The sequence below is a fragment of the Fusarium graminearum genome, chromosome 1, assembly GCF_000240135.3.
Source record: "Fusarium graminearum PH-1 chromosome 1, whole genome shotgun sequence".
NCBI lineage: Eukaryota > Fungi > Ascomycota > Sordariomycetes > Hypocreales > Nectriaceae > Fusarium > Fusarium graminearum.
The window spans coordinates 11,119,289-11,142,745 of record NC_026474.1 but is presented as its reverse complement, the minus strand read 5'-3'; the positions used below and the strand labels follow the sequence as shown (position 1 = coordinate 11,142,745).

The window sequence follows — 23,457 nt, the reverse complement described above, 5'->3', positions numbered from 1 at the left end:
TCTTGTCTGTAACCAACAACTGCCTCCAGTATCTAACCAACAGCTATCCTCGGTCAACTAAAATAGTCTGTTCTCCATATCTTTTTATTTCTTATCATGATAAAACATCTAGACTCTTCCTTGCTTAACCATATTCAACTCCCATCTCCGAGCATTAACTCTTGGTCTCTTAACCCTCGACAACTAAAAAAAGCCACACCCGTTACCACCAAATCTCGGCCACCCGCTGACCAAAGCCTCTTTACTGAATCAAGTAGGTGGTGATATACCCCAATTTCTCCATCTTCTGTTACATAACAGCAAACACCTTCCCCAGGATTGTCTACCTTGCAGCTCCCTACTGCGTACAATGCACTATCCTTCCCCCCCCCTGTTTCCCTTTCCGCATCCGATAAGCTTCCCCGGCCTTTTTGTCGTCCCCAGGTTTATCGCTGGTGTCTCTTAGCTACGGGTCCTTCACACCCTCTTCTCCCTCAAACCAAGCTGTCTGTAGAGTAATGTTGAACAATGCTCACCATAGCCATGTCAGATTCACGATAAGTTAAAAACCAACTGTCCTATCTCCTTCTATTTGAGATATAGTCCCTTGTCCTCGTCGGTCATCTCCGCTTGACATCTCGGCCTGTCCCGACCGATGACAACTGTCAAGCTCAGTGACCGTTGTACCGGGTTTTTGTTTTCTTTTGCCACGGCTGACTTGACGATAATTACTTCCCGATCTTGTATCACGTCCGGCCAGTGTCTTTATTTTTGTATGACCAACTCCTCAGCTATTACTCCGTATTCATTTACTTGCCCAACTACTCTGTACTCTTTTTTCATCACATGCTTATAACGCTGCTATCTTTTGCTATCTGTCACTCCCTGTCTTATCACGGCCGACTTCCCTCTTACACGTAAGCCTTGTAAAGGACCGATTTGGCGATACTCCGCGACCTCTTTCTTATCTGCGCGCTTCTCCTTTCCATAATTGCCACGCAGCAATACATTCATCGAATCTCCATCGTTCGTCGAATGATTCCAAAATGAATTCATCAGGATAATTAATATTAATTTTATATGATATACAGCAACGAACGTTATATCGCGACGACTACACTACGACAAAACCGTACATCTGGCGATCCAAAAGAACTCCCATTAAATCCTGCAGTGCCGGTTGTCTCGTCTGGTATCGCGATGCTCTCCTCTCAGCGCGTCTCATATATACATTCTATCTCTTCTTAGATCGAATGAGTCTTCATTTATACATTCCCGACAAGTGCATCGTGACCAGCATCACCACAGAGAAGCCGGCGCGTACATACCGCGACAAGCCGTTCCATCAATGTGGATCTCTGCTCCCACTCTACCGACACCTCGCTCAGTTGCGGTTCAATATTGCTATTCAGGCAGTACAAGGCTATCATATCCGTAATAATTGGCGGCGCATGTTACCAGGTCCATCGTAATGTGCATCCTGTGTTTTGTATTTTGCGTAAATTGTTCAACTTAAAAGCCCGTATTCGTCCTTGGGTACAAGACTTCTCATAGCGCCATGTGTGCCCAAGAGACAAGCCGTTTGCTGGCAAGTCGTTATTCACAAGTCAAATAAAAACGAGATTCACAACGGACACCATAAGCTCAATTAACAAAACAAGCCATAGTATAATTCGTTTCTAAATACCAATATAAACAACGCCAAACACCATCGCACACATCTCGTGCCATTCATTACACCTCAATCCCCCCTTTTACTCTCCACTCCTAAACCTCCTGTTAAACTCTTCCACCGCCACACCGATCATCTTATAAAGGAATCCTCTCTCGCTGCCCTCTCCGATCGGGATAAAAGGCCCGTTAGCTCCTCCTCTTAGCGACAGACTCACTCCAGTCCTCTCCTTGGCAATAGTCTGAACGTCCTTCAGCGGCACGTCCCACTCGCTGGTAAGACGTCGCGACCGGATCAGCAAGATGCGAGCATAAGTGATCATGACCACCATGTCCTCCTTTGGTAGCTCCAAATGTCCAATGTACTGTTCATCAAAGTATCGTCCATTGTCCACCTGCTTCAGCCAGTATTGCCCGAGAGCTTCCCGTGGGTTGTACGGGCGCACAATGCCATCTTGTGGGATGTATCGTGGGTATCGTGTGCGGTCCAATCCGTCTTGGTCAAACACGGTAGTTGTGTTGCGGATACCCTCACTGACGTTGCTGGCCATGTCTAGCACTCCTACCGCAGGCTTGGTAGCCAGTCCAATAAAGCCCTTGCCGACACCCTTGAAGAATCCCAGAGCACCCTCTGTTTCGGCGCCCTCCAAAGGTTTGCGCGCAAGACCTCCCACACCCGATGCAACACTCGTGATGAAGCTGTTGGCGCCAGCAGTGACACCGTACAAGGCGTGCTTCGGCTTATTGCGAGCCCTTGTGATACGTCGGCGGTCCTGGAATTGCTTGTCAAGCGATGCTGCGGCAAGTCCTTTGCTGAGACTGCCTGTAAACTTGGAGAAACTGTCGCTGAAGCCAAACACTGTCTTCTTCGCAAACGAGGCAGCGCCCTTGGCAATACCCAAGCCAAATTCTTCTGGCTTATCCGACAAGATTAGGCCCTGGTACGGCTCGTAGAACACATCCGTCACACCCGACGAGATGCTATTGAACAGACCCACAGGGTTACCCAGGAAGTCGGCAGATCCAAGAATCTTGTGAATCTGATACATGACTTCCTGACTGTAGTGACTAGAGAAGTTCTGAATGAGGACGGCAGTGGTCACCCTCACGTTGTCCAAGATGAGCGCGTTGAACTTGAGTGGCGCTTCGTTGACGTTTCCAACAGCCATGGTCATGACGTTGAGGAAGAACATGATAGGGTTGTGAGACGATGCCTTGTCCTCGGCATTGACACGTTCCGTCCTCATAAAGCTGAGGTTGAGCTGCATGGGCTGAATGTTGAGCACCTCAAAGTAAATGTCTGTTCCAGCTGGCAGGCCTGACGGCTCTGGAATGTCTATATCCTCGTCGCATAGCTTGCCTGCCTCATCAACCTCTGTCCAGCTAGCGCCTGGAACATTGGTAAAGTCAAGAAGGGCAAACACAAAGTCTTCATCCAGCTCAACCGACATTTCCTGTAGCAGAATTGTTGCGTACTTGACGTAAAGTACACCGTACGAGTCATCCTTGACACGACTGACCATGAAATGGAGCGATGGGTGGGCCTCGACCTCTTGCGCCTTCTTCGGCACAACAGTCGGGTAGAGAATCATGGGGAAAATGCCACCATACAATTGGTTGTCGATTTGTATCCATTTGATAGCCATTGAGATTGTCTGAATCAATGGTGAATCACTGTATCGCAGTTGGACGTCTCGGAATGTCAAGTAGGCAAGCTCCTTCATCTGAGCATTGACAAGAGACACACCAATACCCGCCAACTTGAGCTGGGCACGGAATGTTGCACCCGTGTCTTGGTTCTTGACTTCGAAAGCCTCAAGACCGGTGTTGGTCCTTGACAGCGCCTTTGGCTTGTACATACTCTTGCTGGCGCGGAAGTTGCTGAGAATCAGCGTCTGCTTCGGCCCATCGGCAGCGACATTGATGTCGACAATCTTCTGGTTGCCAGAGGCTGTGACAAACTTCATCGGAATCTGGTTACCAATCTCAGCCAGCTTGACATGTCGTTCCTTGCCGTTAGCAGAGATGATGATCTCACGGAACTTGGCGGCAGGGAAGTCCCATGCGTAGGGCATGACGCTTCGTGGCGGAAGACGATACCTGATCTGCCTCCAACCGCTACGATCCTCGACTCCTTCCTCATCAATGTTGGGATTGGCCTGCCAGAACATGAACTCAATGTCACTCTCGTTGCGCACAGAGTAGGGCCAAGTCTTGGTCTCCATACTGAAGTTCACAAAGACAGTAGAGTTCTCCATAAGGATTTCCACCTTGACAAGGTTCTGACGCTGTCCAGCCTTGGCAATCTTGACATACTGCGTGCCAATATCTGCAATGTTGAAAGGCGAAGTCCATTGGTTGTTTACACCAGGGTAACAGAGACACAACTGCTTGACCTTTGACTTTTGCATAAAGTGCAAAGGTTGGAGAGCACCATCGCTCAAGGTGAGATAGCCAGAGGAACTAGACTCTCGGACAAGTATCTCTCCCTCAATCTTGTTGTGCAGGACGAATCGAGGTGCAAGCGTCACAACCTTGGTGAGCTTGTACTTGCCCTGACCAGATTCAACCGTGACGCCGACGTGGATCTCCTTGTCCTTGTTGGCCGAGTTTAGCACAACCTCGGTGGTACTTCCAATAGCTTCGAAGCTCTGAGGCTTGCTCCATTCCGAGTCAGCGATCTTGAGAAGGGCTCTGTTTCGGTGGTCATCGTTGCCGAAAGAGAACATGAAGGGTAGGGCCTTGGGGTGGTCTTGGTTCGACGTATCCATCAGAGGGAATTGACCTGCAGCCGGCTTGGCTTGCTGGAGGAAGCTCTTAGCTCGGACGCGTACATCCACGCCAGTCTTGTTCAAGACAACATAAGGACTGTACACAGTGACCTTGAATGCACCACCGCTGTTGGGAATCTTGAAGTAGTGCAGCGACAGGTGCAGCGGTAGTCCCTGATCATCCTTGACGACGATTCTGCCCTCCTTGCGGAACTCTTCGTTGTTGCCCGGGTTGATTATGGAAAAGTCGCTTGCTTTGAACACTGTATCTTGCATGTCGATGCTAAGGAGAAGCAAGTGTGAGAGCTCAACAACATGGACCGGACTGACACCTCCCTTTCGCAAAAAGTTGGTCCAGTCTTTCTTCGTCGCCTTATCATATATGCGATACTTGAAATCGTAGGGCAACAAATTCTCGAGGGTCACAGGTGCCGAGAGCTTGATCTTCATGTATGGGTAGTGTCTATAATCGTTAGTCATTGTACTCAAACTCGCAGATGTTGTATAACTTACTTTGTCAGTGGGTTAGTCTTGTCAAAACGGGCATGTACTTGGAAGTAGAACGGGTCGCCATTCTCTCCCTTGCAAACCACCTGCTTGGTAGGTCTCTTAAGCAAATCTCTCCAATACAGTTGATCGTTGCTCCACTGGTAGCCAAAGCCACTGTCGGGGCGAATAAGTACACGCTTCTCAAAGACAGCACCAACGGGAGCAGGTCGAGAGTCACCAGGGTTAATCTTCTCGATCTTGAGAAGATGGCCGTCCTGTGCATCGTAGATACCCAGTTCGACAGGAATCTCGGTGGCGTTTTCCACATGTAGTGGAGAGCGGAACGTCACATATTTGATGTTGTCAGTACCCAACTCGACGTCAACGCAAAGACGGTGGAGAACATCGTCGGCCTTTGGACGGAGGCCGTACAGGTATTCGCCCTCTCGGTTGAGTCTGACATTCTTGACAGGGTCAAAACCACTGCCTTCCAACGAAATGGAGACGTTGTTCTGGTTTGACTCTGTGAGCAAGTTCTCACGCATCTTCTCCCAGTGTTCGAAGCTCCAAGGCGCTTCCTGGCCATCCTCGAGGCGAAGGTTAATAGGCTCCTCGCTGGTCGGGCTCTTAGAGTGAACAAGAACGTCGAAGCCTGTGTAGTTTCTGATGCGGTATGGCGCTTCGACTCCACGAGGTTTGTCAAGTACATCTTCATCAGATGTCAAGAACTGGAATGATTTGGACGCCAGAGCGATTGAGGCCGTTGTGATGGTCACGTCAAAGACCTTCTTCGAGGCAACATCGATTGACATCAGGCCTGAGACAGGATCCTTGGCAACACCGAAACCAACTTGCCATGGCTCAAGCAGGGGCTCCCAGCTCGACTTGGCGAAATTGTAGACGTTGGAGTACAGGTCAATGGCGGTCTCGGCCTTGAGGCTCGAGGACCAATTCTCAGCAGATGCCTTAAAGTTCTTGATGCCAATGTCTAGAATGGGAAGTTCGTGTACATCTCCGATAAGAACAACGCGAATGCCCTCCACGGTTGCGGATAGGGTCTCGTAGTTCTGCTGAGCAACTTTCTCGGGTGCTTTACCACCCCTGGTATCGGCACCATGAGTGACCGCGTGACTGGTTGCTGTCACCTTGCTTCTACCACCGATGGTAGACTGACCTCGACCGCTAGCAGAACGCTGCTTTATACCGGCGTTGCTGAGTTCGCGCGCTTTCTGGTCAGCAGGCGATTCCTTGACTTGCTGCTTAGGCTCGTTGCCAGACAACTCGCTTGCTTTGCTAACAATTTGAAGCACAAGAAGGATATCACGCAGCGACAGCCGCAAGACAAGAGGCTCAACGTCGACGTTGATATCAGTGGCCTGAGGCTTAGAGCCGTCCATGCTCAACTGAACCGAAAAGTCGTCGATGATGCGAAGGCGAGAGGTCTCAAACTTGTCCATTCGGCACAAAAACATTCCAATTTCGGAAATCTGGAATGTCAAGGCATGCTGTTTTGAGAGTAGCATTTGACGAATGGACAGTACAACTGCCTCGGAACTAGACGTCAAAGGATTGGCAATCAGAATGACTTGCGCATCTACCAAGTTGACTCGGAACGCAATGCTCATTGAGGATTCTTCCTTATTGTCTCCTTGTTTGGCCACGTCCTCGCTTTGGCGTCGCGAGAGTTCTGATCGAGGGCGTGAAGCACCGCCAGCCAAAGTCACCTGCATTGATTCAGCATCTGACTCATCGGGTGTGTTATCAGCCATGCTTTCATCGTCCATCGGGCTGCTGTCGTCAACAGCAAGTGCCTCGATGGCGAACTTCTGGATAGAGAACAGGTAATCGAGCGCGAAGATGACCCGCGGGCTGTCCATGGTAGCCATAGCTATCAAGCTCTTCTCCTTGCCGCCTGATATAGTGACACTGGCCATAAGCTGCTGAACATCCTTGTTCATTGATGACATGATACGACGGAACTTGTTAGTGTCGCGTGGTCGACTGTCGTAGATTGTAAATGATCGAATAAGCAGCTCTGCCTCTAGAGAACTGTCTGAGAGCATCCTTGTCTTGACCTTGGTGTCATCGAGGGAGAAGCGTGACAAACTGGACTTGGCAATATCCTCAACAGGCTCGTTTTCTTCCGCATTGATAAGCTCGAGACCGATGGTATTAACACGGAACACGAGATCAAGTTTGGTCCATTCTTGACCAAGCGACCCAAGTTCAGGGCCAAGATCTACCAACTTCTTCTCGTCGCCAGACTTATCTTCAAAGTTGGAAGTTCGAGCGCGCTGCAGAGTACCTTCGTCAACAGCCTTGGCAGCTTCCTCCTCTTTGTCGCCGCCCTCGCCTGCAAATGCTGCAGGCACCGACTTTGAGATTTCCAGCAGGAACTTGACTTGGTACTGTGTAAGCCGCAGATTAAAGTCGGACATGGTGCCTTCAATCTCGGTCTCAGGTCTCTTGGCACCATGTCTGTGCTCAGCATATGTAATGTTAAATCCAAGGTCGACATGATCGATCATCTCGAGCTCCTCTGAGACTCCCCCAGGGTAGTGAAAGTCTGAAGTGAGCTTGATGTTGCGGATACCAGCTGACAGCTTCATGGCAATCTCGGAATCCTCACTGTCATCAAGAGGAGTGAACTTGTTCTGGGCGTAGATCTCACCGAGGTAGGCGGTGACAACATCTCTTTCAGTTTGTCCTGGCTTCTGCACACGAGGGAAGACAACAATTGGAGTGTTGACAACAACATCAAACTTGAAGCGACTGGGGCTCTGCTGCAATTGGTTGGCCTGGTTCATAGCAGCCTGGCGAGCAGCGTTGTACAGAGCCTGCATCTTTCCAAATTTGACCAAAAAGTCAACGATCTTGCGGAACGGTTCTTCAACAAAGTTCACCTTGACAGACCCAGCACGAAGGAAGACGGAGCTGTCGTATCCTGGGTATGCCTTGGGGTTCGTCGCGTCAAAAGTCTCATACCGGAAATCGGCCAGATCGTCTCCTTGGATGGTGACAAGCTGTCGAAGATGAGAATCCTCCGAGACACCGAGATTAACGTCGTCCACGAGTGAAAGATCGCCAAGTTTAGCAGAGATGCGCATGGTATTTCCTCGTAGGAAGATACCAGCGTCAGCCTTGTTGAATGACAGAGTGGCAAGGCGGATACCATCATTGTTGAGGATCAGCCTGATACTCTTCAAGTCAACCTTGACTCGGATAGACCCGTTGCTGGAAGTAGATTGAGGTTCATTGGCAACTGCGACCGCTGTATTGATACTCTCACAATCTTCGTCATCATCATCTAGTATTGCCTTGTTGTTATTGGGCTGGTTGTTGTCATTGTTGTTATTTGTGAATGTGATGAGAATAAAGTCGAGCAAAGTGAGCAGAGTCTTCCGGGTGACAATCAAATTGATGGTAGAGACAACAGCATTGATGTTGGTCTCGACACCCTCGTAGACAGACATAAACTCGGGCGAAGCGGGGTTGACCTTGATGTACTTGACGTGGACCAGACTGCGGCCCTCCTTAAGATCCTCGCTGTCACCAGATGAGATGATAGACTTGAACTCGGCTGAAGGATTGTCCACAAAGTCGTCGACTGTGACTGAACCAAGTGAAACGTCCGCGACCATGTCGAAAGGTCTGGTGTAGAACTCCAGGTCGAATCGCTCAGCAACCAGTTCAACCAGCAATGCATCAGGCTTCCGTCCATCTGGATCACTTCGGTAAAGCGAACCTTTGAGGGTATCGACCTTGAACTTGAACTCGAAAATGCGCTGCTGGACCTTGAGTTGCTCCGAGTCACCTCCGTCTGTCGCGTCTTCAAAGTCGTCGTCGTCTTCATCCATGTCGTCAAGCACAACTGCGGTCTCAGATTGCATGAATGGGAAGGGTGTGGATTGTCTTCGCTCCCGCTGAGACTTTCTTCTGGATCGGTTGGATGAATTGCTCTTAAGGCGAGGACGGGATGCTTCTCTGTGTTGTTCGATCCTCTCTGCTGAAGTTCCGCCAAACTTGGGAATAGCCACGTCAATGACCTTCATCAAGTTCTTATACTTGGTGTCAGACACTGTCGCGTGAAGCATGGGAAGATGTCCGGAGACCTTGAATTTGGTCAGGTTGGGCGCCTTTGGTAGGATGGACGTTTCGACGACAAAGTCGACATTGATCTGTTCGACAACATGAAGGTGAGCCTCGTCACTCTTCTCAACCAATTGAGCCTTGGTCTCATCAACAGAGGGTCCGATGAGAACTTGGGTAGACGTCAACTTGACAATGAACTTGTCGTACATGACAGACTCGAGTTTCTTGAGATCTTCATCGCTATATGTCTGCTTCTGCTTGGATTGAATCTCCTTCATTGTGCCCTGGTCAACCAGTTCACTGTTGACGTGGATGTGACCTGCATCCACAATAAGACAGGTAGAGTTTTCAGTGGTGATGCTGACAGGGACGATGATCAGAGGCGCTTGAAGATCCAGCTCAGCATTGATGGTCTTGTGCTCCTCCAATGCAAACTCAAGACCTGCTCGAGTCTGCTCACGAATGCTCTCAACAGTTGCACCAGCGCTCTCCATGAGAGCAGTAATTGACTCCATGTGTCGCTCGGGAGGTCGAAAGAAGTCGGCAATGCCGACGACAAAGTTGGGGTTCCAGATGACCTCGAGAGGCTTCATCTTTCCGACAATAGCAATGTCGCCCTCTCGCTCAATTGGGTTCTGCTCGAATTCGAACTGGAAGAAGGGGTCTTCCTCGGGCTGTTCAAGTTCGGCCAGCGACAGACGCTTGCGCTGGTTGTTAGTGGGCGCATCCTTGACTCGTACAATCTCAGGATAGACAGAGTCCGGTGTAGTGCCATCATTGACGCGAAGTCCACCAAGACTAACATTTGCGAGCATTGAGTCTTTCCTCTGCAGCGCCTTGGCCTTGAATACATCAAAGTGCAGACTGAGAAGGTCCGCAGCATTGTCGTGTGGGCTCTTCTTCAAGGTGAAACTGCCAGTGCTGAGAGATGTTTCGATACACATCTTGATAGCTTCACGAGGCATGTCAACTTCCTCCGCGATAGCGTTCTTTTCGTCCCAGTCGATAGCTTCGTAGAGTTCCTGCCGTTGCTCTTCGGTCATCTGTGTGTTCTCTTCATTATGCTCAATCGTTTCTTGAGGCTTTGAACCCCACACCCACGATATCCAACCTTGCTGCTGTTGGGGTTGTTGTGGCTGATTCTTGAGAGCTTCGGCATTCTCCTTCTTGAGTTGGTTGCGAGCTAGGGATCGCCAAAATCGCAGGTCTTCGTATGTGAGCTTCCACTCTAGACTATTAATTGCGTCTGTTTCGTCACTCGACATCTGTTGGCCCTGCTTTCTCTTTTTGAACAATTCGATGTATCGTTTTCGATCGTCGCGTCGTTCACGGAAGTAGTCCCAGGACCATTTGCGGTTGCGCTCGTGAATTTTCGATAGAACAGCATTACCCGCAAACTCCAACCATGCACGGGGGTCTTCCTTGGGTCGGACACCCTTTGGTTGCAATCTCTTGTATTCTTGATGTCGAATGAAGTAGTGAAATAGGTCAACCATCATCAAGGCATCACGGTACTGATCGTCGTCAAGGACAACACCAATCTCTTCAAATAGTAGGTTGGCTTTGAACTTGGGTACCATGATGTCACCCGACTTGTCAAGTTCGATCTTGGCTTGGCCATTGACAGGCTTCAGTATGAACTGGTGGTTGGAGTTCTTTTGCGCGTCCTTGCCAATCATCTCTCTAAACTTGGCGACCATTTCATCGTGTGACATTACATCCTCGGACGAGGCTGACGCTTCACGACCAGTTCCGAGAAGATCTGAGTCCGTATTCCAATACACAGCCAGAGCACCAAGTGTGGCCAGCTTGTGAGTGACGGTGTTGGAGTCTTGGATAAAGACAGGCTTCCACTGGCCGTCGGTGCTGACAGCGCTGAACTCCTCGAGGGTAACACCAAGAGCGAAAGGGTGTCCTGGTGCCGAAATGGAGTCCTCGTAGCGGATATGAATGTTCTTGACCGTGACTTGCACATTGTCGACGATCTTTGTTACCAGACTTGATGTGAAACTCTGGCTTTTCTTCTGCTCCTCCTGGCTCAGACCTTCCTGGTTCCTCTCCTTGAGCAACTCGGCGCTGTCTAGCTTCTCCATCTTGAGGCGCTGTTTCCTGCGGTCCTCCTCGTCTTGATCGTATTCGGCCTCCTCCTTAGGGCTGGCGAGCAGAAAGACATCTTGGATAAAGACCTTGACAGGAGCGCCGCGCAGGTTGGACCAGGGGATGACTAGAGTCAGCTCTCCTAGATGACCTTCCATGACATTTATGGGAAGCTTGAGCTGGTCGAGGGCCTCGCGGCGCAGCTCGAGGTTGCGTAGCTTGACATCGCCAGACCAGATACCGACTTTGAGCTGGGCAGGGTCAAAGTTCTTGACGTACATGCCCAGGAAGCGGTTGAGCAGGCCAGCGACGAGGCCTTCGAGCATTCTGGCGGTGTTGTGGCCGTAACCCGGGCCGGGGAATTAAAGGTCGGGTTCTTGTTTGTGTGAATTATCGAAAAGTCATTTGTCGACGGGAATTATTTTGCCATACGAGGCTCGACTGGTGTCTCGTCCGTCTGCCCGTCAGTGCTCTTGGAAGTCAGAGCGGGGTCACAATCGAAGCTGTATCTCGTGGTAGTAGGTACAGCAGAAGGGGGTATCCCTGGGAATGGGAGTGACAGGAAAGAGTAAAAAAGCGGGATCTGGTGGATGAGGGTATTATCGATTATGCCTCTTGAACAAAAGATGGGCAGCTTTGCGGTGATGGTGAAAAGGTGGACTCCATCAGGCGTGTCGTCCTGTGAGTGAGTGACGCACCTCGCCGGAGCAAAAGTGGGAATTAACCGTGGACTGGGCTTTGGGGAATGTGGCGTGTATGACGATGTTGTCGGGGTACTTGTTATTTACGCGCATACTCTACCGAGGGCCAGGTACCTTAGACCTACCAGTGGCTGTCGGTTCACGTTCCAACGCGTTCGGGCAGTTTGTAGCCCTGGAGCACATCAAAGCACAGGGCAGGTTACAGGGGGGTAGGTCTCCATAATCATTCCCGCAGCATTGGCATCGAGCCAAGAGACAGCTATTAATCGGTACTAAAACCAAGAGATAATTCATGGCTAGGTAGATATTTTAAATAACATCTATATGATTTGACTCAAGACATATATCAGACGTATATTCAAGTGCCAGTCTGGGAGTGACATGCTACTATCCAATGCATATTTCCCTGATCGATCGAGATATTCAGCTCTGGAGCTCTCCCACAATATCATGACGTCACGATATATCGAGGTAGCTTCACACTGGATCGCGATGATGTAGTCTAGACATAACAAAAGAAAGGCAACAAGAGCAGGTTCATAATTAAAGTACGGCTTATTTACAAACCATTTCCGATCCATTAGCCCCAGTACCTGTCTGATCCTAGTCTGCAACAGAGTTTCATGACTTTTCTATATCCGTCCTAACCGTCCAGGTACAGATTATATAGCAATTACGTAGATGTCCTATTCTAATCCTGATCTTGATCTTGATCCAGATCTTGGAAAGCTCTTGAAGCAGATTCCATGATTACATGAGATCTCCGAATACTTCACTTGAGCCTCCATTCCAGTAAGTTACTCCCCTCTTCAATCTTTCTTCCTTAACTAAAACCATCCATCATTCAGCCCATTGGCAGCTTTGCTCCGTTCTGTCTTAGTCTACTACCCTCGCGTGCCTCTCAATTGACTTTTCACTGCGTCATCATGTTCCGTACCTCTTCTCGTCCTCTCTGGCAACTCGCCGCGAGAGCTTCACCCAACAAAACTTCACTTCCCCGCGCATCAATTGCGCCTCTACTTCGCCAGCAACGCGCCGTCTACTCGAGCAAATCCGACCCGGAGAACCCTCCTCCTCCAAAGCAACCCATTGACTATGAAGCCGAGCGCAAACGCGGACAGGAGCTTCTCCAGTCCGACCCCAAGCATGTCTCGAGCAAGAGTTCGCTGTCCAATACAGCTGGAGTCCAAGGCCCTACCAAGGGTGAGGAGAGCATGGGCAACGAGCTCAAGCACGATATTGTAAGCTTCTAAACGGTGCAATACAGAAACAATGCCTCTAACAGTCGCTTATAGGAGGTCGTGAAAGACACCTTTACATTCACAAACGTGCCCCGCGAGTCGCGCATCCTCGGTCTCGCTGGTACCCTTCCGTACCTTGGAACTTCCCTTTCAACAGTCTTTCTCGCTTGGAACTTGAACAAGGATCTCCCCACAGGCAATTCCCTCTACGATGCCATCATGGTCGACCACGAGACTGCCAAGTACATGTTAAGTGTCATCGAGCCTCTCCAGCTCGGATACGGTGCTGTCATTATCTCTTTCCTCGGAGCTATCCACTGGGTAAGTCTGCACATACTTGAACTCTGCGCATCTGGCTAACCACTACACGACAGGGTCTTGAGTATGCTGAGAAGTCGCCCTCTCTTCGACGAACCCGCTTCCGTTACGGCATGGGTCTCGCCTCTTCAATCATCGCCTGGCCCACTGTGATGCTCCCTATCGAGTACGCCCTCACCACTCAATTCATGGCTTTCGTTGGTCTCTACTTTGCCGACTCTCGCGCTGCGACCAAGGGCTGGGCGCCTCGCTGGTACGGATCCTACCGCTTCCTCCTCACAGCCATGGTTGGAACTGCAATCTTCATCTCGCTTATTGGCCGAGCCAAGATCAAGCAGGGCGATGCCATCACCGCTCAAGGTCTAAGCAACAACTTTTCCCGAAGCGGTATCGCAGACCACGAGACCAACTGGGAGAAGCTCGAGGCTGAAGAGAAGGAGCGCCTACGTAAGAAGAAGGAGGAGGAAGAGAAGAAGGCCAAGGAGGCTGAGAAGAAGAAGAAGGAAGAGGAAAAGAAGAAGGGTAAGAAGGGTGGTGACAAGAAGAAGAGCGATGACAAGGCCAAGGCCTCTGAAGAGGGCAGCGACAAGAAGGGTGAGGATAAGGACGAGGGTAAGAAGTCCGATTCCAAGGCAGATGAGAAGAAGTCTGAGTCCAAGGATGAGGACAAGAAGGCCGAGTCCAATGACAAGAAGGAGGACTCCAAGGACGAGGGCAAGGATGAGAAGCCCAAGGAAGAGTCATCTGACAAGCAAAAGGATGAGTCTGAGAACAAGGATTCTGAGGAAGACTCTGGCAAGAAGGACGATTCCAAGTCCGAAGAAAAGAAGGATGACAAGTCTGAGGATAAGAAGGGCGACTCCAAGGATAAAAAGGACGAATCTAAGGACGAGAAGGACGACTCCAAGAAGGACGAGTCTAAGGACAAGAAGAACAAGAAGGATGACAAGGAGTAATCTGCTGGCATAGAGACCAAGCAAGGCAAGCATAAGCACCGGCGATCAAAGGAGTTTTGTCATTTCTGTATTTTTTGCTTTATTTAGTTAATGAATTGACGCCCATACAACACAAAACTCACTGGACGATTCAGGTTTGAGGTGAACAGAAATCATTCATGCATTAAACAACTAGGTATCTCTGACCCGCCGCGGGCATTGCTCCGTACAATCCCAAGACAGCCGTGGCCCATGTATAATTCTATCAGACCCCTTGAAGCGAAGCAAAGCAGATGGTGGCACAAGTTCTAACGCCGTCAAGATGCAACCGGACTGGGGCCGTCTGTCTCTGTCCCAGAATACCCATCCCAGCTTTTCCGCGATGAACCTCCCAAAGCATCATCATCATTAAAAGTATTGTAGTAAAAACTCATCGCACAATTTTTTCTTGACAATTCTAAGGTCGAGCGAGTCCTTGCTTTGCCTGCAAACATGTTAGTTACGATGACAGCGACAACAGAAACATGGATCAACATACCTTCATCTGTTCAATTCGAGCCTTCAGCTGACTCGTCACCTCAGCCGCTCTCCTCCAGCTCTCAGCACCGTTACCTGTTGGTTGAGGCAGTGATGACATCGGCCGTTGGGTTGGTGTTGGTACATGCTCTTCATCATTATAGGGTCGTGCGCTTCTGAAACCTCGTGCGGGTGATCCGCGACCTGATGAGCTTGCGCTGCCAGCGTATCGCATCTCCGGACTGAACTTGTTTCGAGGGGGTGCCATAGGCTCGCCGTTTTCCTTCTCTTCAGACATGCTGCTTGCTATGCTCATTCTATGGCGGTTGACAGATGGTGGTCCGTGATCTCGGTAAACGTCGTCGTTTGTGGGTGAGGCAAGGCGGCGAGGACTGTTCATGCCGCTTCCGGCATTGTCGAATCTCTCAGCGTGACTCAAAGCCTTCTTAAGTCTTTCCAGTTCACGCCTCAAGCGGTCGTTGGTCTGATCCGTGGCCTCCGCATCGCTTCTTGCGCGGACCAGCTGCGTCTCCTTGGCCTTGATACTCAGCACGTCGCGGGTGTGGTCCTCAATCAAGCCAGCATTCTGGTTCTTGAGTTCTTGAATCTCCGACATGAACTTGCTGCGTTCTTGTCGCATCTCTTCAACTTGGCGAACCAGTCGATCGTTGGCTGCCCGAAGCTCCTCGATCTCGGCTCGTTCCACAGCAGTAAGACCGCTGGATGGAGGGGGTGAGGCGGGTTCCATGGGAGGCGAGGGCGCAGAAGGCTTGGCGAGAGAGCGTCCAGCAAGACCACGAGAGAGACCCATACGTGGTTGAGGAGGAGGGGCTGGTTCATCATCGTCAGGCATAACAGGCGCCGAGGGGACTCGACGAGGAGAGCCAGGAGGAGCGGGACCTCCAATTACCTTCTTCTTCAATCCACCGAGACCAGGCTTGGTAAGCTTGCCAGGGGCCGCTCGAGGCGTAGGCTGAGGAGCGAGAGGCTCGTCGGGCATCACGGGAGCAGCGACGGGAGCGGGAGCTGGCTTCTTGGCAAGTGGCTTCTTTCCACCCATAACCTTCTTAGCGGGAGCGGCCTTGGGGGGAGGGGCAGCCTTGGGCTTGGGCTTCTCCTTGGCTTTCACTTCGGCGACCTCGAAAAACTCCTTGACCTTGTTCTTGCGAATATCGTCCAGTGCCTCCAGGTTGGGTCCCATAGCGCGCTCGCCAACAATCTTCATGACCGTACCAAGAATCTCGGCACCGCCGTCTCGAAGAGCAGCGGTGGACTCGGCCAGAAGCTTCTTACCAGCTTCACAGATGGTTGCTTGTTCAGGCTTGCTGGGCACATCTCGTGTTGTCCTTAGGCAGCGAATCAGGAACTTCATGGTACCCTCCTTGACCTGGGGGTTCTTGTTGCTGAGGTAGGCGATAATATCCTCCATGCACTCAGACAAGCTGGTAGAGGCGAAAACGGCGTCCAAGGCGGCTCCAAGAGCATCGGCTACCGCAGCCTTCTTCTCCTTGAGGCGATCCATGATGGGCTGCATAACTGTGGCGCGGTATTTACCAAAGCCCTGGCGGAGGCCCTTCGCGAGAAGCTCGATACAGAGGGCGGCTTGAACAACGACAGCAACGTTGGCGTCTTTCATGCACTTGGCCAAGCCGCGGGAGACCTCGTTGAAGTCGGTTTCCTTGATACGAGGGACGTTGAGTGCCGCGTGCAGAGCGTCAACCGCTTCTTTTCGGTCCTTCCACTTCGAGGAAGCGAGCTGGTCGCTAAAGTTGGGGGGAATCTTCTTGCTGATATCTTGAGGCTCAGCCAGATCAAAGGCATCAACTTCTTCGGCATCTTCTCCCTCTATTTCCCCTTCCTCGCCTTCTTCACCACCCTCGGGGGCAGCGGCAAGAGCTTCTTGTTGCGATCGGAGCAGACGTTCTTGCTTGGGCGGGCCCTCGGCCTTGATCTTTTCGAACTGTGCTTCCAAATCAGTTTGCTGGGTAGGCTTAAGCTCGCTCCAGAACATGGGCTTCATAGCCTCCCTCAACCATCTGTAAAGCTCGACCGTCAGGTTTGTAGCCTCAGCACGGACGTTCTTGTCGGCAGCACCAAAGGCTTTGGGGAGTGCTTTGAGCACAGGTTTCGGGTCGACAACCTTGCAGCCATAGTTGTGGAAGACCTGTGTGAGGGCGTGGAATGTCGCGGCAATGTTCTTGGGGACCTTGTTGTTCAGGCCAGGGAGCATGTCCTCGATGACAGGTCCAGCGACGTCGAGTTCAATATAGAGCAGAATAGCTTCGATGGAGTTTTGCTTGATGACGGCTCGGGTCGAAGAGAGACATTTCTCCACCATTGGGGTAATGGTCTGATTCCGCGTCCTTAAGCAGCAATCTCTTCCACCATATTTGAGAAAGGCGCACAATGCGGTGACGGCTTCTTGCTGGGCGGCAACATTTGAGTCGAGAACAGCTTTATTCCACAAGCCTGGTTCGTTCAAAAAGGGTCGAAAACAGGGGTCCGACTCGTCGGGTGACTTTTCGAATAGCTTGGTAGCCTCTTCGTATGCTCCTTTTCTGACCTTCCAGACCTTGTGAGCGAAACGGTCGGGGAGCGGTATGGAGCTGAAATCTTCTTCTTCGGCCATGTTTGCGTCTTGTAGGGAGAATTGGTATTGAGGAGAGCTCGAGACGGGGTATCTTTCGAGTGTATGATGTCGCTTCTTGGGTTTTAAAAGCTTGACTAGGCGGGTAATTAGCTTATGAAATAGGCCGGAGCGCTTCGGGGGATCCATCATAAGGCTATTGGGTTCCGGGTGCCATGAGCGCGCGGAACACTCTGGAAGAGCAAAGCCGGCCTTGATGATGTTGGGGGGCTTCGTAAAACATACCGAGTAAAAGCGAAGACTAGAGAGACGGGTATCACGAGAAGGGAAGAGGGTTGGTGGTTGTCGCGTGTGTTTTTAAGGAGGAAACAAAGCAGCTGTGTTGTTCTTTCTCTATATGGCGGCGCAAATGATGTTAGTGATGCTAAGAAAGAAGGAAGGATGCGCAACAATCCAAAATGCAGTATGTAATAGATGCACCCGCAAAACAAGCAAGGTAACGACTTCTTATTTGTTCCTGGATCCTTGTTGTTTGGATAAAGGGTTCCAGCTCTCACATTGTTTCGTTTTTTGGAGGGGAAAGTCAACAAGCGCCCGTCACCTGATTGAGCAGGGGTTTCGACAGGCCTGAAATGAACTTGGGACAGGGCCAGAATACGGGGGACGGGACGGAAATGGGTTTTCAGGACTTACAATTTTACTTTGAAGTCGTAAGTACAGAGTATCTATAGATCTGCTACAGAAAGTATATGTCGAATTGAGGGGGAGAAAAAGGAAAAAAGACAAGGGATATCCAATGTGTTAAATGGTATGTCATAGACCGACCCCAAATACTAAGACTGCCATGTGTGTTGTCATTCAAATTGAGTCTCTAGCCTGGTCACAATTCTTTTATTGACGCCCAATCTACCACCATTGCCCCAGAAACAGGACACAGACAGTTAGTTAAGCCACACACTGACCGATGTCAAAACGTTATGATGATCAACATTAACAACCATGTTTCTTTACAATGTAATTCTACTCTTTCAAGATAATCTGTTCAACCTCTAAAAATACACTAAATGGCGATTTCTATCATTTCCCCAGATCAAACTCCCTTGCAGATAGACAGGAACGGGATTCAAGCCACAGCTACTGGTTTCGGGTTCCTCCATTCCTCTCGTTGAAGTGGATCCAGATTCAATAACGCATGGAAATCTTCAGCTTTCAGCCTCTAGGTCAAAGCTCTAGTAGCATGAACCGTTACAGCACATCCAAAGAAGATGCAAGAAATAGCTGCGTATGCTTCGCCTTGCTTTCAATTGCTCAGCAACCCACAAACTGTTGACGTGTCATGCTTCAAATTTCATGCCTTTGGTCAGGGATACGGGGTGAGTGAGGTCCGTCAGGTGCATACTAAGGCAGTTAATGAGGGGTATTCTAATTGTTTCCACCAAAAGCAATTGCCGTTGGGCCCTCATCTCAAAGATGACATGAATTGTACCTTTGGCTAGGCAGGATAAGGATGTAATTGTGGGTGCCCAGCTAGGTGCTTTGAGGACCTAATCCTACTGCAGCGAAGAAAAGACCCAAAGGTGCAGGGTGAAGGTTTACTAGCATCACAAACACATGTCTTGCAGATTGCAGATTGCAGCTAAACAATGGACCAAACAGCAGTCAGTGTTTCAATGCCGCTGGAATGATATCTGGCAATTTATAGTTATACTGCGGCGTGGACTACGTCTTGCACGCTTCGTGTATAACATCGTCCGATCAGGTTGGAGAAGACTGGTCATCCAGTATTTCATGCTTCATACGCTTCAGTGTCACCAGTCACGCTAAAATAAAAGTACGAATTGTTATCGCCCTTGACTGTTTGTTTATTGCGTATTTCTACATAACAACCCAACGTTGTGGCGACGTGATCGTACCAACTAGCCCATCTGCAAAGGTGAATATCGGTACCCAGCCTAGGAGATTACAAGAAACGTTGGCGCAAGACGACGGTAAACCATAGCCCCGCGCAAGACATATTCTGCTACCTAGAGACCAGCCCAGCTATCACGCAGGATCTAGTAAAAGAAACCGATAATCTTGCCGGAGACATGCTTTCGGCGAGCCGACTCATGAACCATGATACCAGAAGAAGTGGTAAGGACAATGTGCCCGAACTGGCGGGCAGGCAGGAGTCGAACCACCCACTTCTCGAGCTCGCCGAGGCGGACGTTGAAACGAGGGCTGATGACGCCGCACTTGTTCAGACGACCATTGAGCTGAACGACGATCTTGCCGGAGCGGTTGTCGGACAGTTCTTCGAACTCGCCGATGTATCCTTGCGCCTGCATAAGCTCAAGGAACTTGACGACGACCTTGCAGGAAGGACGGAGGAGGACCTGACGCTTGCCAGCCTTCTCCGCATTGTTGATGTTCTTCAGAGCATCGCTCAAAACACTGGTTCGGACCATCTTGTTCAAATTGTTAAATGTGCCACGTAGTATACCATCTCGAAGCACTCACGATGGCGGTTGGTTGTAAAGTTCACGTTGACTTGCGAAATTGCTTGTTGTCGAGGTGTTGTCGTGTCCGGCAGGTTCTTCAGCGACGATAAAATCGAGCCTGAAGGTACCTGCAGAAGATGGCAAAGCCATCACACAAATAAGTCCATGATCACAGAATCCCTAACAAAGCCGATAGCCCACCTTTCCGAAATAAAGTGCGTAAGAGTGGTAGATTTGTGTGGTAAAGAAACACTGTCGATCGACTCAGTAGTTGACAAAGTACCTATTCACCGGTGAGGTCGCGCACGTGATGCTTTCCAAACACGTGAAGATAAGATTGAAGGTCCGCCAACATCGTCATGTTAGCTTCCGCCTATCGCGTCGAGGTCTTTCTGTAATCTTTAGCCAAGTGCGCTCGCGCACCCGAAAACCATCATCGCTTTACGCAACACCACAAACCACACAGCGACCATGAACGGTTCAACAGGATCTTCATTTGATCCCTCGCGTCTAACGAAAGCCGCCGCGGCCGAATATTCTTCATCAGCATCCGAATCTGAAGATGAACATCTTGCGCCAGGCCTCGACGCCGACAACGACTTCGGTGACTTCAACCCTCGTAAGAGACGTCGCACGGGTCGTAATAACAAGGAAAAGGCAGCGCTAGGCATCTTTGGCTCCGATAGCGAGGACGACGGCCCAGCTCGAAAATGGAAAAGAACAACATTAAGAAACAAGGGCATGAACTTTGTTTCTACAGGCGCAGGCAGCGAGAAAGAAGACGACGATGAAGAGTCTGACAGCAATCGCCCAATGCTAGGAAGCGCCATGGATCAAGATGAGGATGAGGACGAAGAGGAAGAAGAAAATACCCGTGGAATCGGTCTCGGTTTTGGAGGCCTTGCCCGCGGTTTCGCTCAGAACGATACCCAAAACTCAAGTCGAAGCGCAAGTGCCGAAGCACCATCCCGCCCGGCCTTCCGAACCCGATTCGATGGAAAGAACCCTCTCGGTATGGGCTTTGTCCCCTCATCAGCGAACGATCCAGTCCTCAAGAACACACGTGATAATGGCTCTCCAACGCCGCGCAACAAACCACAGCCCAGTGCGTTCAGCGCAAAGGGCAAAACAAATCCTAAATCTTTCGGTGCTCGAATGATGGCCAAGATGGGTTACGAAGAGGGCAAAGGTTTGGGTAAAGAAGGACAGGGTCGAAACGTAATCATCGAAGCAAACTTGCGACCACAAGGTATCGGTTTGGGTGCGGTGAAGGAAAAGTCTGAGCAGGAGCGAAAAGAAGAGAAGCGACAAGCTCAGTTACGAGGAGAAGTGGTGGTTGATTCAGATGAGGAAGAGAAGAAGAAGCGCAAAAGGGCAAAGAAGAAGTCCTTGGGAGGTGCATTCGACAGTGCTACGAGTACACCACGACGACAGAAGCCGAAATACCTTACAGCAGAGGAGCTCAAGGCTACCGCCCCAGGTCTCCATATTCCAGATGCCTTTGCTCCTATTCTGGACATGACAGGGCCAGGCAGCAAGATGCTCACCTCGACAAGTGGCATCATGACACCCACAACAGGAACCGCTACACCGGAATCGACAGAAGTTATCGAGGCAAGAAAGCTTGTCAAGAGAGCGCAAGCAGATTTGTTAGCTTTCTCCGACGAATGGAAGAGCTTGCAAGAAAGGAAAACCTGGATCGATTTGGAACTGAAGGAGAAGGAGCAAGAGATGGACGATTTGCGATCAGACTTTGAAAGGTTACAGGTATTTTCCGAATTGGTGAGCGGTGAGCTTGCGACAGCCGACTGGGACCAGCTTATTGCATGTCTACACAAAGCTCTTGAACTCAAGGCCACAACATCAGAGATTGCCGACATCGCTGTTGCAGCTATCCACCCATTCCTTCGTGAGGCAGAATGGGATCTCCTTCAGGAGCCTACACGCTTCGCTTCAGGAATCAAAGAACTGCTACCACTTCTCATGCCAGCAACTTCCAACGGCAAGGCTGTCGGCAAGTGGGATTCCTTGTCGGTTGATACAGACGACATCTACCGTCGCCACCACAAGTCAACGACACCTTACGAAAGCATGATGTACAAGAATTGGCTACCCAAAGCCCTTACTGCGGTCCGCTCATGGGATGTCTTGGATCCGGCACCAATGCTAAGTGCCATGGACGCTTGGCATGATCTTCTACCAGTCTTTGTTCGCGCACAATTTATCGACAACATTGTCCGAAAACTAGAAACTGCTGTTTCAGACTGGAACCCCAAAAGCAGACGCCAGAGCCACCGCCTACCACACATTTGGCTATTCCCCTGGCTTCAATACCTACCATCATATCATCTCGACCCCAGGGGTACTGGTCTCGTGGCAGACGTGAGACGAAAGTTCAGACAACTCATCGACGTGTGGGAGTTCAAAAAGGGCGAACTACCGGGACTCAAAGACTGGAAGGGTGTGTTGGGCGATCAATGGCGTCCTCTTGTCATGTCCCACGTCCTCCCCTCGATGGGCAAATATCTCAGCCGAAACTTCACCGTCGAGCCCTCGGACCAAGAACCCACGCTTCCAGTCCTCATGGGAATACTGGATTGGCGGTACATCCTCGGCAGGAGGATCGTCGCCGAGGTGCTCATGCAGCACATGTTCCCCATGTGGCACCGGATACTCGTGGAGTGGCTGTCTCGTGACGAGGTTGACTTGGCTGAGGTTGCCGAGTGGTATGGGTGGTGGCGAGGGGGTGTTTTGAAGGAGCTCGCAGAGGTGAACTCCGTAAAGGCGGAGTTTGACAAGGGGATGAAGGTTATGGCGAAAGCGGTTGCAGGGGCGTAATACTATAGAGTGTCATACGAGGAGAACATGGGAAAGCATAGATTTGAATAGGGGTTTTCGATAAGATGAATCATAAAATCGGTCATCTGGATGGACGTACCACGTCCTTAATTTTTCTCAACCCCAGTTTCCTCAGCTTCGGTAGCTCCGTGTAATGATGCCGGAGATCTTTGTCGGTAAATCCGGGGCAGCCATACATATTCATATCTGCTTTCAAGCCAAGTGATAAGGGCTCTACGTGGCATACAGCACTCACCGCCGTATAATCATCTCACGACCAGTAACGTGCCCCTATACAGCCCTTCGTCTTCAGTCCTGACCAAGAAAGCCCTTGATCCTCAATCCCATCATCATACATCCCAAGCCAAGAACTCTGTGCGAGTCCCTAAGCGTGGCTGTCTCAATTGCCATCGCCAGACATTCGAGATTAGATACCCCTGATTGGTGAAGCTGGTACGACGGCTGAGAGAAGAAGGTTTCAAAAATTCTAGACAGGATCTACGTCCACGAGTGTATAGGCTGGAGATTAATGTGTAAGTTGAGTCAAAGACATTGGGTTGCAGAGTGGTGCACAAATCCCATGCTTTAACGAGTAATGAGCGTCGGGGCATGAGGCGGATTGGAGAGAACTCGGATATGGCTGTAAAGGTTACTCGACGCCCATTGAACTTATGCCGAGGCGAAGAGCGAACGATGTTCAGTGGGCAGCCTCCTGAGTATCAAGGTACGAAAATGACCAGCC

General features: G+C 50.4%; 5 protein-coding genes across 5 annotated transcripts; 2 read left to right on the top strand and 3 right to left on the bottom strand.

Annotated features, from left to right (window-relative positions):
• Window positions 1-1,733: 1,733 nt before the first annotated feature.
• Window positions 1,734-11,425, bottom strand: FGSG_10530 (uncharacterized protein; the record flags this gene model as incomplete). Its single annotated transcript, XM_011321222.1, has 2 exons — window positions 1,734-4,884; window positions 4,935-11,425. The coding sequence occupies 2 exons, from the start codon at window positions 11,423-11,425 to the stop codon at window positions 1,734-1,736; spliced, it is 9,642 nt and encodes a 3,213-aa protein (XP_011319524.1).
• Window positions 11,426-12,726: 1,301 nt separating this feature from the next.
• On the top strand, window positions 12,727-14,404 carry FGSG_10529 (uncharacterized protein; the record flags this gene model as incomplete). The annotated part of the gene is made up of 3 exons (XM_011321221.1): window positions 12,727-13,041; window positions 13,096-13,362; window positions 13,416-14,404. The coding sequence occupies 3 exons, from the start codon at window positions 12,727-12,729 to the stop codon at window positions 14,313-14,315; spliced, it is 1,482 nt and encodes a 493-aa protein (XP_011319523.1). The 3' UTR covers window positions 14,316-14,404.
• Window positions 14,405-14,751: 347 nt separating this feature from the next.
• FGSG_10528 (uncharacterized protein) lies at window positions 14,752-17,439 on the bottom strand (the record flags this gene model as incomplete). Its single annotated transcript, XM_011321220.1, has 2 exons — window positions 14,752-14,778; window positions 14,833-17,439. The coding sequence occupies 2 exons, from the start codon at window positions 17,437-17,439 to the stop codon at window positions 14,752-14,754; spliced, it is 2,634 nt and encodes an 877-aa protein (XP_011319522.1).
• Window positions 17,440-19,451: 2,012 nt separating this feature from the next.
• On the bottom strand, window positions 19,452-19,844 carry FGSG_10527 (40S ribosomal protein S22; the record flags this gene model as incomplete). Its single annotated transcript, XM_011321219.1, has 1 exon — window positions 19,452-19,844. The coding sequence occupies one exon, from the start codon at window positions 19,842-19,844 to the stop codon at window positions 19,452-19,454; it is 393 nt and encodes a 130-aa protein (XP_011319521.1).
• A 504-nt stretch (window positions 19,845-20,348) lies between these two features.
• On the top strand, window positions 20,349-22,715 carry FGSG_10526 (uncharacterized protein; the record flags this gene model as incomplete). Its single annotated transcript, XM_011321218.1, has 1 exon — window positions 20,349-22,715. The coding sequence occupies one exon, from the start codon at window positions 20,349-20,351 to the stop codon at window positions 22,713-22,715; it is 2,367 nt and encodes a 788-aa protein (XP_011319520.1).
• Window positions 22,716-23,457: the final 742 nt, after the last annotated feature.